The sequence below is a fragment of the Mesoplodon densirostris genome, chromosome 13 (genome assembly GCF_025265405.1).
Source record: "Mesoplodon densirostris isolate mMesDen1 chromosome 13, mMesDen1 primary haplotype, whole genome shotgun sequence".
NCBI lineage: Eukaryota > Metazoa > Chordata > Mammalia > Artiodactyla > Ziphiidae > Mesoplodon > Mesoplodon densirostris.
The window spans coordinates 738,560-757,293 of NC_082673.1; the positions used below are offsets into that span (position 1 = coordinate 738,560).

The 18,734-nt window shown below is 41.2% G+C and overlaps 1 protein-coding gene across 2 annotated transcripts in view; it reads left to right on the top strand.

Moving 5' to 3' along the window:
• The window catches only part of SPIDR (scaffold protein involved in DNA repair), a 331,570-nt gene that overhangs the window by 31,278 nt on the left and 281,558 nt on the right, over positions 1–18,734 (top strand). For both annotated transcript variants that reach the window (XM_060116489.1, XM_060116488.1), the window contains exon 5: positions 1,759–1,916. In XM_060116489.1, coding sequence (XP_059972472.1) covers positions 1,759–1,916 — 158 coding nt within the window. The remainder of the gene's footprint in view (positions 1–1,758; positions 1,917–18,734) is intronic.

Consider the following 18,734-nt stretch of genomic DNA (forward strand, 5'->3'; position numbering starts at 1 on the left):
CCTCTCAAACCTTGCTGCTGCTTTATCAACTAAGTTCTTGTAATGCTCTAAATCCTTTGTTGCCATTTCAACAGTCTTCACAGCCTCTTCACCAGGAGGAGATTCCATCTCAAGAAATCACTTGCTTTGGGCATTCCTAAGCAGCAGCTCCTCACTTCTTAAGAGTTTTATCCTGAGATTGCAGCAATTCAGTCACATCTTCAGGCTCCACTTCTAGTTCTACTTCTCTTGTCATTTTCACCACATCTGCAGTCCTTCCTCCACTGAAGTCTTGAACCCCTCAAAGTCATCCATGAGGGTCAGAATCCACTTCTTCCAAACTCCTGTTACTGTGGATATTTTGACCTCTTCCCATTGAATGAATCACAGATGTTCTTTTTTTTTTTTTTTTTTGGCGATACGTGGGCCTCTCACTGTTGGGGCTTCTCCTGTTGCAGAGCACAGGCTCCAGACGCGCAGGCTCAGCGGCCATGACTCACGGGCCTAGCCGCTCCGCGGCATGTGGGATCTTCCCAGACCAGGGCATGAACCTGTGTCCCCTGCATCGGCCGGTGGACTCTCAACCACTGTGCCACCAGGGAAGCCCCGCAGATGTTCTTAATGGCATCTAGAATGGAGAATCCTTTTCAGAAGGTTTTCAGGTGACTTTGCCCAGATCCATCAGAGGAATCACTGTCAATAGCAGCTATAGCCTTGCAAAATGAACTTCTTAAATAATAAGACTAGAAAGTTAAAATTATTCCTTGATCCGTGGGCTGCAGAGTGGATGTTGTGTTAGCAGGCATGAAAACAACATCCATTCCATTGTACAACATCTTCATCAGAGCTGTTGGGTGACCAGGTGCATTGTCAATGAATATTAATATTTTGAGAGGAATCATTTTTTCTGAGGAGTAGGTCTCAACAGTGGGTTTAAAATATTCAGTAAACTATGTTGTAAATAGATGTGCTGTCATCCAGACTTTGTTGTTCTGTTTACAGAGCACAGGCAGAGTAGCTTTAGCATAATTCTTAAGCGCCTTAGGATTTTCAGAATGGTCGATGCGCATTGGCTCAACTTCAAGTCACCAGCTGTTCTAGCCTGTAACAAGACAGTCAGTCTGTCCTTTGTAGCTTTGAAGCCAGGCATTGACTTCTCCTCTTCAGCTACGAAAGTCCTAGATGGCATCTTCTTCTCGTAGAAGGCTGTTTCATCTGCACTGAAAATCTGTTGTTCATTGTAGCCACCATCATGAATTCTCTTTGCTAGCTCATCTGGATGACCTGGTGCAGCTTCTGCATCAGCACTCACTGCTTGACCTTGCACTTTGATGTCATGGAGATGACTTCCCTCTTTCAGCCTCATGAACCGACCTCTGCCAGCTTTCAACTTCTCTTCTGCACCGTCCTCACCTGTATCAGCCATCGTAGAATTGAGGAGAGTTAGGACCTTGCTCTGGATTAGGCTTTGGGTTAAGGGAATGTTGTTTCTGGTTTGATCTTCTATCCAGACCATTAAAACTTTCTCCATATCAACAATAATGCTGCAGAAACTCTAGAAGAATACAAAAACAACTAATAGAAGTAGTTACCTGAGAATTGGGGTAGGGGTAAGAGTTGGGAGAAATGGGATGTTTATAGATAAGAGTAGGAGTATACTTTCTGCTGTCTTTTAATATATTTTAAAATTGTTGAACAACATGGATCATTTAAAACTATTGAGGAAGAATAGATTTCAAACACATTAAAGATATTTAAAATTAAAATTGTATTTTTTAGATGATCTCCACGTTATTGACTGGGAGATAGACAGTGACAGGGAAGATACATGTGGTGAATTTGAAGACCGTGAGAGTGTGGTGGAAATATCTGACCGTGCTTCTTGTACAAGCAGTCGTTCTTTGACACCTCCAGAGACTCTACCTGAACTTCCTAAGGTAAGAATGAATTGTTTCCAACTTTCCATTCTGTTTATGGCATTTGTTAGTCACCGCCCTTCGTGTTTTGTTTGCAACTCCTTCCTCAGGGACTACCACTTTTGACTCTGTGGATTATTTTGTTCTTTACCTCCTTTTCTCTAAATAAAATGCTTGTAATGTGCTTTTTAAAAAATATATATTTATTTTACTTTTGGCTGCCTTGGGTCTTAGTTGCGGCATGTGAGATCTTTTGTTGTGGCGCACCGGCTTCTCTCTGGTTGTGGCATGCGGGCTCCAGAGTGCATGGGCTCTGTAGTTGTGGCGTGCAGGCTCACTAGTTGCGGCTCGTGGGCTTTAGTTGCCCCGCGGCATATGGGATCTTAGTTCCCTGACCAGGGATCAAACCCGTGTCCCCTGCATTGGAAGGCAGATTGTTAACCATTGGACCACCAGGGAAGTCCCTGTAATGTGCTTTTAAACATGGATAAATACTGAGTACTTCTCTCCTCACCTACTCTCACCTCTGCTACACATGGGACTTTCCCATCCCTCTGTTCCCCCAGGACAGATGTCTCGTGGTCTGGTTACATTAGATTCAGCATTATGCAATTCTGAATAATAATATTCATAACAAGACAACTGTTAATTGTGATTTTCCTTCCCAACTTTTCATTTTTGTTGGAGTTAATCATTTGGGTTTTTGTTTGCCTAGTTTTACTTATCATGAATAAAACTCTTAATTTTACTTATCATGAATAAAACTCTAATTTTTCACCATTGTTCAGTTCTTCCATTAAGATTTTCAGACATAGCAGGCATTCTATTAGTTCTTTAAAAAAAGTTTAAAAAATATTTTATTGAAGTATAGTTGATTTACAGTGTTGTGTTAATTTCTGCTGTATAGCAAAGTGATTCAGTTACATGTATTCTTTTTCATGTTCTTTTCCATTATGGTTTATCACAAGATATTGAATAGAGTTCCCTGTGCTCTACAGTAGGACCTTGTTGTTTATCCCTCCTATATGTAATAGTTTGCACCTGCTAATCCCAAACTCCCAATCCTTCCCTCCCCCACCCCTCCCCCTTGGCAATCACAGGTCTGTCCTCTATGTTTGTGAGTCTGTTTCTGTTTTGTAGATATGTTCATTTGTGTCATAGTTTGGATTCCACCTATAAGTGGTACCATATGGTATTTGTCTTTGTGTGACTTACTTCACTTAGGATGATAATCTCTAGGTCCATCCATGTAGCTGCAAATGGCTTTATTTCATTCTTTCTTATGGCTGAGTAGTATTCCATTGTAATTATATACCACATCTTCTTTATCCTTTCAGCATTCTATTCGTTTTGTTTTTATGGAGAACTGTTTCCCACAACCTCCTAGCCGCTCTGATTTCAACTCAGAGTCCTCTGTGCTTTGTGAATGTAGCCACCCTTGAGTCACTGTTCACAATCTTTTTGGGGAATTCCCTTCACCTCGCTCCTGCATGGAGCAACTTTATCCTGGATTCCTCTTTCTCAGTTGTTAGTCTCATTCTGATTGAGCACATCTTCCGGTAGCTTCCAAGAAAGGATTTATGGAAGATAATTTTTTGAGACTTGTCATGTCAGAAGATGCATTCATCACACTTTAATGTGTGATTGAAAATTTATATAGAATTTTAGGTTTGAAATTTTTTTTCTTTAGAATTTTGAAGGCATTGCTTCATTGTCTTCTAGTTCCAGAGTTGCTATCAAGAAGCCTGAAGCTCTTCTCACTCTTGATCTTTTAAGTTTTTCTTATTGCTTGTTTTAAACTGATTGATTGTGATATGCCTAGGTGTGGTTTTCTGCTTGGAGTTTGTCAAGCTTCTTGGATCTGTGGTTTGTCTGGGATCCCCAAGCTCACTTCTGGGTTCAGTGATTTGCTAGGAAGACACTCAGAACTTAGCATACAGTCATGCTCACAGCTATGATTTATTACAGTGAAAAGATACAAAAGTAAAATCAGCACTCTTCCAAGAGTCTTTTTCCAGTGGAGTCATACAGGGGATGCCTAACTGCTCCAGCAGTGAGTTTTGACAGTATATGTGCAGTGTTGTCTGCCGGGGGTGCTCATCGGTGACTCAGTGCCAACGGTTTTTATCAGGGGAGCTCTCTGCCTAACATGTGCCAGAATTTCAGTTTTCAGGACGGAAAACAGGTATTCAACATAAGCCATATTGTTTGCACAGTTTAGGCACAGGGAGATACCCTTATCATTTAGGGAATGATGGGAATCATCCTGAAATCTAAGTTCCCAGAGGTAGGCAAGGACCAACATTGTAAGCAGGGCTTTCTAGGGATACCTGTCTCAGGTCTGCTAAGTTAACTCTCCTCTTCACATGGGTTCAAAGGTTTCATCACATTTGGAGAGTTTTTTGCCTTTATTCAACACTTTTTTTTTCTGACTCCCTTTTCCTTTCCTTCTGTGACTCCAATTATATGTATATTAATTAGGCTCCTTGATGTCGCGTCATGTATTATCGACGTTGTGCTCATTTTTTCCCCTCTCTGTTTCATTTTGAGTGGTTTCTATTGCTATACCTTCAAGTTTGATAATCTTTTCTTCCTGTAGTGTCTAATCTGCTGTTAATACTATCCAGTGTATTTGTCAGCTCTAAAAGTTTGATATGTCATTTTATCTTGTCCATGTCTCTCCTTAACACGATCATACATTTGTCTGTGGTTTTTTTTTTTTTTTTGCGGTACGTGGGCCTCTAAGTGTTGTGGCCTCTCCCGTTGCGGAGGACAGGCTCCAGACGCGCAGGCTCAGCAGCCATGGCTCATGGGCCCAGCCGCTCTGCGGCATGTGGGATCCTCCCAGACCGGGGCATGATCCCGTGTCCCCTGCATCGGCTGGCGGACTCTCAGCCACTGTGCCACCAGGGAAGCCCTTGTCTGTGTTTTGAACGTAAAGAGTATTATAGTTGTTTCAATGGCTTTTTCTGTAAATCTGTCATCTGTATAATTTCTGTGTCTGTTTCTATTGATTGGTATTTCTTTTCATTATGGGTTGTATTTTTCTGCTTTTTTACATGCCCAGAAATTTTTGAGTAGATACCAAATATTTTGAATTCTATGTTGTTGGGTGCTGGATTTTTAAAAAATTTATTTTAATTTTGGCTTTGTTCTGTGGTGCAGTTACCTGGAAACAGTTTCATCCTTTTAGGTGTTGCTTTATGATTTATTAGGTGGGTCTGGGGAAGTACACAGTCTTATATCCCACTACTGAAGCAAGACCTTCCTGAGGTCTGTGTAATTCTCTGAATTATGGGTTTTTTCCAGTCAGGTTAACAGTTACAGTTTCCTGACCCTGTGTGAATAGTGGGCACTGGTCTAATACTTCCCAATGGTTCTTTCGCTGGTCTAGTGTAGCTTCTTCATATGCACATGCTGATCAGTGCTCTGCTGTATACTTGAGGGGGATGGTTGGGGTTCTCTGTGCAGCTCTGGCTTTTCTGGTGCTCTGTGCTGTGAACTCCAGCTACTTGTGTCTCCATGGACTCTCAGCTCTGTCTCTTAACTCAGGGAGCTCCCCAGGCTCCACCTCAGTTCTCCCTCCCTACTGTATGGTTTGGAAATTCTCTCAAGAAAGTAAGCTGGGGCAATTATAGAGCTCAGTTCGTTGTTTCCCAGCTTTCAGGGGTTAGTGTTCTTCTTGCCTGATGTCCCATTCTTGAAAACCATTGTTTCAAGTATTTTGTCTCTTTTCTTTTCTTTTCTTTTCTTTTTGGTTGTTTCAGGCAGGAGGATAAATCCATTCCCTGTTATTCCAACCTGATCTTTCCAGGCAGTCCAGCACATGAAAAGATGCCCATCATCATTAGTCATTAGGGACATGCAAATCAAAACCATAATGAGATACTACTATATACCCATTAGTATGGCTGTTATCCATAAATGGGAAAAAAATGTTGAGGATGTGGAGAAATTGGGACCCTTGTGCACTACTGGTGGGAATGTAAAGTGATGCAGCCACTGTGGAAAACAGTTTGGTGGTTTCTCAAAAGTTAAAAATAGAATTACCATATGACCTACTAATTTTGCTTCTGGACATATACCCAAAAGAATTGAAAGCAGGGACTCAGACACTTGTACATTGATGTTCATAGCAGCATTATTCACAATGGCCAAATGGTGGAAACAACCCAGATATCCATCAACAGATGAACGAATAAACAAAATGTGTGTGTATGTATATTGTCTACTAAAAAAATATTCACAGCATAAAAGTTGAGAGTTATATTTTATTCGGCAGGAATTTTTAGGACTTCAAGCCCGGGAGGCAGCATGTCAGGTAACCCTGAGAGAACTGCTCCGAGGAGGCGAGGGGGGAGCCTGGTTATATTGGAGTTTTGCAACCAAGGGCAGGTGGTTAGAACGTCAAAAGATTATTTTTAATTAAAGAAAACTAGGTATCTCATGTTAAGGAATTTAACACTTTTCTATGTATGGGAAGATGAAAGAGTCTGGGCACGCTGAAATCGTTCCTTTGATGTATACCTCAGCTGTCTGGGGCCAGTATCCTGTGTTTTCATATCCTGAGTTCCCTCAGAGCTCACCACCTCACCATAGGCTGGTGGCTGCAATCACTGATGACTGTGACATCCTTTGTTTACTGATATTCAGTCAGTATTCTATTTCTCAACATGTATGTATATATATGTATATTTTTGTATATATATCTACATATATATATATGTATGTTACTGAACCAAACTTGGGTCCACTTGCCCACGTGTACTAAAGCCAATCTATTGACACTGGCTTGTGGTGAGGGAAAATACAGTGTTTATTGCATGGCGCCCCAACATGGGGCTGAGCAAGGAGAACAGGTGGCTCATGCTCAAAAGACCCAGACTCCCCAAAGGCTTTCGGGGAAAAGTTCTTAAAGACAGGGTGAGCGAGAGGGTTGCAGGGTGCCTGATCAGCTTGTGGATATTTTTCTGATTGGTTGGTGGTAAAGTAATCAGGAGTCACATCAACCTTCTGGTTCCATCCAGTCTGGGGCCTGTGTGCTTATGGTCAGCATGCAGCTCACTTATTCCACCTGGTGGGGGTTTCAGTGTCAGCAGAACAGCTTAAGGACATGGCTCAGCATGTTATCTATAGCTGTTGTGGAAGAACTAAAGGCCCTTCACTTTGTTTAATGGCTAAACTATTATTATTTTATCTTGCTTGACTGTTTTGCTTTGTTTCTCCGTTATCTCACATCTCAAATTAAATTTGTTCTTTGGAACTTGGGGAAGTCCTAGGAGGCTAAAGCTTTCCTACAAACAAGAGGCAGGGTACTCAGCAGGGTCCTGCTCTGTTTCGAGTACAGCAGGCTATTATTCAGCATTCAAAAGGAATGAAATTTTGATACATGGTACAATGTGGATGAAACTTGAAAACATTAAGGTATGTAAATTTTTTAAATTTTTAAATTTTTTTTGCGGTACGTGGGCCTCTCACCTTTGCGGCCTCTCCCGTTGCGGAGCACAGGCTCCGGACGCACAGGCCCAGCGGCCATGGCTCACGGGCCCAGCCACTCCGCGGCATGTGGGACCCTCCCGGACGGAGGCACGAACCCGTGTCCCCTGCATCGGCAGGCGGACTCCCAACCGCTGCGCCACCAGGGAAGCCCCATGTAAATTTTTTTCTTGGCTTGTTTTTAGGGGAAATATTCTGTCACTTAAAGATATACTTATCCTTTGAAAGCTGCTGTAAATAACCACTTCTGAAGGACTGTAATGCTGCATGGTAGAGATGCCGGGTGGTAAACTGAGAGTATTTACTAACTCAGCAAACTCTTGCATACAGGTTTTGTAGTGCTTGCAATTCAAGTTTATACCTTGTTAAAATTACAAATTACAGTATGACACATACTTTTCAGGGTTGCTCTTGAATAATAGAATTGAGTTATAAGAAGTGAGTGGCAAGCCTCCATAGTTCTCCAAAATGTGAACAGTGTGTCTCTGGGTGGTAGGATTATTGGAGAAGTTTATTTTCTTTTTTGCTATATTTATTTCATAATTAAAAAAAAACAAAAACACAACAGTCATTGGCTTTTCCCTCAAGGAAGACAGAGAATCAAATCACGTATAGTGAACATATACTGGGCCTTACATTGTACTAATTGCTTTATATAAGTGTATTAGTCCCTTTGAGCTGCTGTAGCAAAAATACTACCGACTGGGGGGCTTAAGCAACAGAAATTTATTTCTGACAGTTTTGGAGGCTGGGAAGTTCCACCATCTAGGAGCCAGGAGATACGGTTTCTGTTGAGGATCCATAGCTGTCTTCTCACTGTGTCCTCAAATGATGGAGTGGGCGAGGGGTCTCCCTGGGGCCTTTTAATAAGGGCATTAATCCCATTCAAGAGGGCTACACCTAAAGGCTTCACTTCCAAATACCATCACATTGGGGATTAGGTTTCAACATGCAGTTTATAGCAGTACATTTTCCATTTGAGCCTTAAAACAGTCTTATGAAGTCAATGCTGTTATGCCCAATTTTCAGACAGGAAACTGTGTTAGAAAATTATGTGACTGTGACCAAGTTATGTAGTAAACAAGGCAGCTGTGAAACCTTGCAACAGAAGTATTCAGGTGTCGTTTGAATGCCTCAGAATCTACATAGATTGCTTTCTTTCTTTTTTTTTTTTTTTTTTTTTTTTTTGTGGTACGCGGGCCTCTCACTGTTGTGGCCTCTCCCGTTGCGGAGCACAGGCTCCGGACGCGGAGGCCCAGCGGCCATGGCTCACGGGCCCAGCCGCTCCGCGGCACGTGGGATCCTCCCGGACCGGCGCACGAACCCATGTCCCCTGCATCGGCAGGCAGACTCTCATCCACTGTGCCATCAGGGAAGCCCTAGATTGCTTTCTTATATTGGAAGAAGCTTGCACATGGGCAGAACTTTGAAAGATATGGTCATAGAAAAGAGAAGATCTTGGCTTACTTTGTATTTAAAAATTCAAGACTTCTCTATGTAGTTTCTCATTAAGTACACTTGTCTTTATTAATAGTCATGTATGTTAAAAATATAACATACTATGTTGTCATTGAAAAGTGACTCAAAAAATGGATTTCTCCAAGCAGGCATTGGGAGGCATTCCTATAATGTGGGAATTGTGGTTTGCCTAATCATAGCAGTGTTCTCTATGACCTTAACTCCTGCCTCCTTTTCTTCCTTTTTTTCCTCATACAGGAACAAAGATTCAATTATTTTCCTTATTTTCTTCAAGCTGCTAACTCTTAAATCTTTTTCTAATGCCCTTGGTGTCCTGAATTCCTTGGGGGTTTCCAGCTGCCTGATGACATCTTTGTGTGGATGTCCTAAAGTTACTGCAAGTCTAAGAGCCTGAAGTCCTGTCCCTCTTCCTTTTAACCCAGGCTCATCCTTTTCATGCGTTTTTGGTCCTAGTTCATCATTTTTCTTTTTCACTGCCTGAATCTATTCATTATCAGGCCATGCAGATTTGGCCTCAAAACCACAGCATCCCCACCACTTCTGCCCTAAATTGGGCCCTTTCATCTGTTGTCCGTTTTGTTTCAGTTGCTTCATAACTGATTTCGTAGCTTACATCTTTTTGTTAGATTCATCTTAGTAAACATTATGACATTATCATTCACTTATTGAAACACTTTCCAATGGTACCCCATTGCCTGAAAGTCAAGGTCCGTGTAACATGACCTTTACAGTTTAGCCTCAGGCCCTTAAAATGAATGAGGTGGAGTATATACTATATGATTGTCTTTATATGAAATTCTAAAAAGTGCAGATGATTCATAGTGAGAAAGCAGGTCAGTGGTTTATTGGGAATGAGGGTGGAGGAGACGGATGGATTACAGTGGGACATGAGGAAAGTTCTGGGGGTGATGGAAATGTTTATCTTGATTATGGTAATATTTTCACAGGAGTGTACATATGTCAAAACATTGAATAAATATGTGTAGTTTAGTGTGCTTAAGTTTTATACTTCAATAAAATTGATAAAACATTTTGTAAAGTATAAGAAAGATGTAGGTCTATGTGCTTATGAAATAATGTTCAAAATACTTCGTTAAATGACAAAAACAGGATATAGAATACTTGTGTAGGAAAATGGAAAGAATGTATGTTTATGTGGACTATCTCTGGATTGAGGAAACTTTTTTCTTGTTTGCTGTTTTGAATTGTGAACCATGTACATATATTGCTTGCATTAAAAAAAATTTTAAAGGACAGTTTACACTTCTGTCCAGAATATGGTGAGAACTTCTACAGAACAGTAAAGAAAAGATAAATAGCCCAATTGAAAATCAGGTGAAGCATAGGAAAGGGAAACCTGAATGACTAATGAGCATGTGAAAAGATGTTCAGTGTCACTAGTTGTATGAAAAGTGCAAATTAAAAATGAGATACTACATTTTCATCAGATTGCCAAAAAAAAAAAGTCCGACAGTGCCTAATGTCAGGAGTGTGGATCAGTAGGAATAGTTGCTGTTGGAATGTAAATTGGTACAGCCATTTTGTAATTTGGTAAATTCTAGTAAAGCTGAAGATGTTCATATTTTATCACCCCACAATTTTGTCTTAGATAAATATCATTAACTTTTTTCAAAATGTGGCTTATGACCCATCATTGGATGCTGTAATTGATTCAATGACTTAAAAATATAGTGGAATAAAATAGACTACATTAGAATATATGACAGTAAGAGTATTTTTTGTGAAACTTTAGGTTCAGGTTTATTAGTATACATGTGTTGGATCACAATATGAATGTGTTTTACTGTGGTTCTTGACCAAAAAGTTTGAAAGCCACTGTTCAGAGAAATTTTCACATATGCCCCAAGAAGATATGTACAAGAATATATGTTCAAGGACATTTATTTTAGTATTGTTTATAAGAGAAAGAAACGTAGGAAAGTAACCTAATTTTCTGTGCACACATGCAAATTGTGGTACATTTGTATAGTGGAGAGCTGTGGCTACCATTATGGTTAATGCTGAGGAAGTTAGCCAGCTTGCCGAAGGCTATGTGTAGTTTGATGCTACGTTACATGAAGTTTACAAGCATGCAGAACAGTAGTACATACTGATAACGGGACAACCTTGGAGAAGAGGGAGGTTTTCGCTAGACCCATTTTTCAAGTCCTAAGGTAAGGTCACTTTGCACCATCATTCCCTACAGTGCAGCTGTGGAAATGGGCTTGTACTGTACTTGTGTTTGTGCTGGGACCATGCTTCCCATGGGCTGGTCCCAGCCATTGACTGAATATGCCAGGGTTGTGACACAGTCGCACAGAACCGCTCGAGGGATGGCTTTGAACTGAAGACAGCATCAGCCAAGCTAAAATCTCCTACAGCTGCGCTGCAGTCAGAGACTCTGCTACCCTGTCCTCTTTCCTTCTCCTCCTCCTTTCATAGTTGTCAGACCTGCGTTGTGGTCTTAAAGTTCTCCTTGACTCCTGCCTTCTCCCCTTTGTCCTTCACAGGTGTTCCCTCCAATAAATCTCTTCTGTAGCTGTTGCTGTCTTGGCATCTACCTTTCAGGAGACTTTAACTCATATATCTGCATACCCTCTGCCCAGTATCTTACAGTCACATCAGCAGTTATTTCCTAATACTTCCCTATACTAATACCTAAAGCCATTCCCTTCTGTTCATTCAGTATTTCAAGGAGGTCGGAAGAAGTAAAGTGTGGCGTGCAGTTTTGGTAGACTTGCCTCTACTTAACGTTTGTCTTTGAATTTCTGTAGCAGCATGCCTTGAGAACATCTGGTGGTGAAGTGGGCCAGTGAGTCTAGGAAGGGGTGGCAGCCAATCAAGGCGTCAGTATCAACAAGTTACCATTGTGGGTAACTTAGTGCTGCTGGAAACCTCTGGACGCATCAGAATTATCCCACCAGAGGGTCAGGGAAGCTGGGGTATTTATGTACAGATGCCTTCATTCCTTGGCTGAGGGCTGCTCCATGGTGGAGTTGGGAGATAGGAGTTTTTCCTAGTTTTTACAGACTACTGAACAGGTGGAAAAAATGGGTTCCAGCAGCCAGATGAAACCCTGATGCAAAGAAATGGGGGTGTTGGAAGTTGGACGTAGGCCCAGCATCACTGAAGACATAGGGGAGGAGTTGGGCATTGACAGGGTCAGCTACAGTGTTAAAATGAGCCATGCACATTGACTAACATGGAGGGGGAAGACATACCATAATTAGGAATTTTATAACTATTACTTTGCTCTTCAGAAACAAAACCTCCCTTATATAACTCATGAGGCTATTACTTTTGCCTCTCATGCATCCTTGTAGAAATGGAATATATGGGGGCGGGGAGGATACTTACTCTACAGAAGAACTGTATTTTAACTGAGTGGGAAGCCTTGATTGTAATTCAGGTCTATCTTGAATCCCTTTCCCTGGGCGGAGTGAGGGATGTTTTTGAACTAGGAAACATATGCCTGTAAGCTTGATTCCACCAGTTCTCTGGAATAGAGTTCTACTAGTCCTATGTAAAGGCGACTGAACTCATAACAACAGCAACAGCTAATATTGTGAGTGCTTCTGATGTGGGGCTCTCCTCTAAGTGCTTTGCTATATACATTAGCTTATTTAAACCTCACAATAACTCCGTGAGGTGGGAGCTATTATCATCCCTGTTTTCCAGATGAGGATTCTAAAGCACGGAGAGATTAAGTAATTTTCCTGTGGTTATAAGTGACTGAACCTAGATTCTAACTCAGGTACTCTGGCTTCAGAGCTGTGGTCCTGACATTGTTACAGTGTCAATTATAGTAGTAGCAATGATAACATTAATAACAATACAATAACCCTGAGTTATTACTATATGCCAGGCACTTTGGTAAGTGCTGATCATGTTGTGTAGATGTAGTTATTAGCCCCATTTTACAGATGAGGGAATCGAGACATGGCCAGTAAATAGCAGAATGAGGTTCCAACTAATGTAGTCTGATCCCAAGTTCTCTTAATTACTTATGTTGTGTTTCTTGCAATATAGCATACTTACATAACTTGGAAGAAAAGCATGATGAAAATCAGAGACCATAACTTCTGTTTGTAATGTTGCCCTTTAGGACATTTGACAAATGTGGTTGATTACTGGTGTCACTTCCTATTGTTCAGTATTGCTGTCTGGGTTTTCAATTTATGTGTCTTCCAAGAACCATTCCTATAGAGGGCAGCAGAGAGGCAGCAGTGGGTTTTCTGTGTAATGCACATTTTTCAGGAAGTGTGAAGAAAATTGGATTTAGGTGAGCTTTGTTATGTAATTCTCTTGTACTTTATGTAGTGAGTCCTATGCAAATACAGGCTTGCAGACTTCATAAATATCAGGTAACCCGAGTGAGGTTTGGGTTTTTGTTGAAGATGCGCAGTAGAAGCTGGGTGGCTCAAACAAAATCTGAAAGCTGGAGTTTTAAGAGAAAGCAAATTTGTTTTCCAAATTTGAAATATGGATTCATTGTTATAAAACAGATGTTTTCTTTGTACTCTTAACATTAGGGGCAGAACAGATGATTCAGTGTCTCACAGAATATGGAATATGGAAAAGTTTTAACAAAATTAGAATAAGCAAAATTTTATATTCTTACATGGGAGGATATTTAGAAAGTGATCTGGCAAACTTCAAAAATATTTGTAAATTTAATGAGCATATTTGTAATTCTTTATTTTTTATTTGTTTATATTTGTATGAAAGTTTGAAAGTAATACATTTAATTTCACTTTAATCAGTTTTAATGATGAATTAGAATAAAATGATATGACTAAATAGGTACTAATTGTTAATGTCTGAGAACTGTCCAATGTATACAACATGTATAGAGTTGAAAGAATTTAATTAATCAAGATCAAAAGCACACATTTCAGAAACCCTCTCTAAAATATAATTATGTTTGTATAAAAATGACAATTTAGTGCTTGTAAAGGGAAATATATGGAGTTTTTAGTCATGATTTTGTTTGATTATATTTTAAAGATTTCATTGTAGAAACATTACACTTAAGAAACAAATTCATACTCCAGTGTGTTCTTGTGGTAAAAAAAGGAGGACCCTTAGGAGTTGTATTGAGGAGCAGGTATCATTTTTGTTGTTATTTAATATTACAATTTTATGTGCATATATCTATGATCTATCTGTTCATGATCTGATAATATTATAGCATATTTTGGCTTTTATTCTCTTTAAGAAAGTGAGTATGTGCCAATATCATTTGTAGCATCTGTTTCAGAACTTAACATCCTTATTTTTCCACATCTCCCTTCTTAATTGGCGAAACTTGAACTTATGACATACCAGGTCAGGAACTTTGTCTTTTTTTTTTTTTTTTTTTTTTTTTTCACTATAAATCTTCCTCCTCTTTGGCTGTCACCCTGTCATCCCATTTCCCTTCATTTTCCTTTCATTGCCCAAATTCATCTGTTTTCTGGTATAAGAAGGAGCAGAATAGAAAAAGGACTGCTGTAGGAATTAATATTACACCTGTATAAATTAAAAAATAGTGAGTCATCATCGTGTGACTTTTATAGTCCTCTAGTTTTCTAATTAAAAAAAAATCCTTAGGAGTTCCACTTTCAGTAATGACGGAGCAGCATGTGTCAGATAACTTTTCTTGCAAATAACAGTGACAAATTCTGGACATACAAAGTGTATTAAATGTATTTTTTTTTTTTTTTTTTTTTTGCGGTATGCGGGCCCCTCACCGCTGTGGCCTCTCCCGTCGCGGAGCACAGGCTCCGGACGCGCAGGCCCAGCGGCCATGGCCCACGGGCCCAGCCGCTCCGCGGCACATGGGATCCTCCCAGACCGGGGCACGAACCCGTATCCCCTGCATCGGCAGGCGGACTCTCAACCACTTGCGCCACCAGGGAGGCCCTTAAATGTATTTTTGAAATAGAGTTTATAAAAATATAAAAAGAATATAAAAATATTTGAAGACACAGTAGAAGGGGAAAACAGCTTGCAGAAACTGGAGGGGTTGACACTTTGAAGATGAGAATGGCAAAAACCAGGAGAGTTTTTCATTTTTCACCGCTTTTTACCCAAGGGCAGGCCCCCATCAGTGTTGTTCAGGGTGGCTAGACTTGGAGAGAAATCACAACACAGAGTTCGGGGTGGCTGCAGGAGCTTAAAAGTTAGAGAGTGTAAAGTAGAACCTCCCAGCGAGAACCACAAATGCTTATAAATCTTACAGGATATAAGAACTACACAGATTTCAGTTGCTTTCTACCACACAGGAGAAAGCAGTGTGCAGAGTGAGTACAGCTGAGTTAACTGCCATTTTAGCAAAAAAGTAAATACTCTTCAGAAGAGCATAATAGAATCCAGAGTCTAGAATAGTCACTAATAATGACCAGGGTACACTCCACATTTATTAGACAAACACAGACACATACACATGTAAACCCAGAAACATGTGACTTATACTTAAGTGAAAAGGCAATTAATTGAGACAGACCCTGATATGACTCATATATTAGAATTAGCAAGTCTTGTAATTCTGTTCTGGGACATAAAGAAAAATATGCACATGATGAATGCACAGACCAAAAAACTCAGCAGAAAAATAGGAATTGGAAAAAAAGAACCAAATGAAAATTCTATAATTAAATGTACAATACCTGAAATAAAAATTCCATTAGATGGGATTACAGAAGATTGGGAAAGAATAAAAGTCAGTGATCTTGATAGATTAGTGGAAATTATTCAATCTGAAAAAGTGTAAAAGGAGATTTTAGAAAATGAGACTAGTCTCAGTGACTGGTAGGACAATGTAAAAAGGTCCAACAACACATTTTTTTCTTTTTTTTGGGGGGTGGTACGCGGGCCTCTCACTGTTGTGGCCTCTCCCGTTGCGGAGCACAGGCTCCGGACGCGCAGGCTCAGCGGCCATGGCTCACGGGCCCAGCCGCTCCACAGCATGTGGGATCTTCCTGGACCGGGGCACGAACCCATGTCCCCTCCATCGGCAGGCGGACTCTCAACCACTGCGCCACCAGGGAAGCCCACAACACACGTCTAATGGAGTCCTTGAAGTGGCAGAGAGGAAAAATTGGAGCAAAAATTTTTGGAAAAATGATGGCTGATAATTTCCCCAAATTGGGGAAAGGCATATATTTACATATTCAAGAAGCTCAGTGAATTTCAAACAAGATAAATACAAGAAAATACATTTAGTCACTTCATAGTCAAGATGTTGAAAATGATAGAGGAAATATCTTGAAAGCATCCTGAGATACAGTGATAACAAATGGTCTCTGACTACTTATCAGAAACAGTGCAGGCCAGCAGGCTACAGAACACATTTAACGTGCTGGAAAAACAAAAGTCAACCCAAAATTCTATAATCAGTGAAAACAATCATTCAGGAATGAAGGCAGAGACCTTCAAGATGAAGGAGTAAGACGTGGAGATCACCTTCCTCCCCACAAATACATTAGAAATACATCTACATGTGGAACAACTCCTACAGAACACCTACTGAACGGTAGCAGAAGACCTCAGACTTCCCAAAAGGCAAGAAAATCCCCACATACTTGGGTAGGGCAAAAGAAAAAAGAATAAACAGAGACAAAAGAATAGGGACGGGACCTGCACTTTGGGGAGGGAGCTGTGAAGGAGGAAAAGTTTCCACATGCTAGCAAGCCCCTTCACTGACGGAGATGGGGATGGGGCAGGGGGAAGCTTCGGAACCATGGAGGAGAGCGCAGCAACAAGGGTGCAGAGGGCAAAGCGGAGAGATTCCCACACACAGGATCGGTGCTGACCGTCACTCACCAGCCCGAGAGGCTTGTCTGCTCACCTGCTGGGACGGGTGGGGGTTGGGAGCTGAGGCTCGGGCTTTGGAGGTCAGATCCTAGGGAGAGGACTGGGGTTGGATGCGTGAACACAGCCTGAAGAGGGCTAGTGTGCCATGGCTAGCCGGGAGGGAGTCCGGGAAAGAGTCTGGACCTGCCGAAGAGGCAACAGACCATTGTTTCAGGGTGCACGAGGAGAGGGGATTGAGAGCACCACCTAAATGAGCATGAGCCGTGGCTATCAGTACGGACACCAGAGACAGGCATGAAACGCTAATGCTGCTGCTGCAGCCACCAAGAAGCCTGTGTGCAAGCACAGGTCACATCCACACCTCCCCTCCTGGGAGCCTGTGCAGCCCACCACTGCCAGGGTCCTGTGATCCAGGGACAACTTCCCTGGGAGAACACACGGCATGCCTCAGGCTGTTGCACCATTACGTCAGCCTCTGCTGCGGCAGGCTCACCCCACATTCCGTACCCCTCCCTCCCCCCAGCCTGAGTGAGCCAGAGCCCTTGAATCAGCCACTCCTTTAACCCCCTTCTGTCTGGGTGAAGAACAAACGCCCTCAGGCGACCTGCATGCAGAGGCGGGGCCAAACCCAAAGCTGAACCCCAGGAGCTGTGCAAACAAAGAATAGAAAGGGAAATTTCTCCCAGCAGCCTCAGGAGCAGTGGATTAAATCTCCACAATCAACTTGATGTACCCTGCATCTGTGGAATGCCTGAATAGACAACGAATCATCCCAAAAATGAGGCGGTGGACTTTGGGAGCAACTATAGACTTGGGGTTTGCCTTCTGCATCTAATTCATTTGTAGTTTTATGTTTACCTTAGTTTAATACTTAGAGCTTATTATCATTGGTAGATTTGTTTACTGATTTGGTTGCTCTCAATTTTATATATATATATATATTTTTTTCCTTTTTCTCTTTTTGTGTGTATGTGTATGCTTCTTTATGTGATATTGTCTGTATAGATTTGCTTTTACCATTTGTCCTAGGGTTCTGTCTGTCGGTTGTTTTTTTTGGGGGGGGATAGTTTTTAGTGCTTGTTACCATTGGTGGATTTGTTTTTTGGTTTGGTTGCTCTCTTCTTTCTTTCATTTTTAAAATTTTTTTATTTTTAACACTATTTTTTAATATTTCATTTTAATAACTTTATTTTATTTTTATTTATTTATTCATTTTTCTTTCTTTCTTTCTTTTTTCCCCCTCCCTTTTCTACTGAGCCGTGTGGCTGACAGGGTCTTGGTGCCCTGGCCGGGTGTCAGGCTTGAGCCTCTGAGGTGGGAGAGCCGAGTTCAGGACATTGGACCACCAGAGACCTCCCAGGCCCATGTAATATCAATCGGCCAAAGCTCTCCCAGAGAGCTCCATCCCAATGCTAAGACCCAGCTCCACTCAACAACAAGCAAGCTACAGTGCTGCACACCCTATACCAAACAACTAACAGCCCCACCCATTAGCAGAGCCTGCCTAAAATCATAATAAGTTCACAGACACCCCAAAACACATCACCAGACGAGGTCCTGCCCACCAGAAAGACAAGATCCAGCCTCATCCACCAGAACACAGGCACCAGTCCCCTCCACCAGAAAGCCTACACAACCCACTAAACCAGCTTTACCCACTGCGGGCAGACACCAAAAACAATGGGAACTACGAACCTGCAGCCTGCAAAAAGAAGACCCTAAACACAGTAAGCTGGGCAAAATGAGAGGACAGAGAAATACGCACCAGATGAAGGAGCAAGGTAAAAACCCACCAGACCAAACAAATGAAGAGGAAATAGGCAATCTGCCTGAAAAAGAATTCAGAATAATGATAATAAAGATGATCCAAACTCTTGGAATTAGAATGGAGAAAATACAAGAAACATTTAACAAGGACCTAGAAGAACTAAAGAGCAAACAAACAATGATGAACAACACAATAAATGAAATTAAAAATTCTCTAGAAGAAACCAGTAGCAGAATAACTGAGTCAGAAGAACAGATAAGTGACCTGGAAGATAAAATAGTGGAAATAACTACTACAGA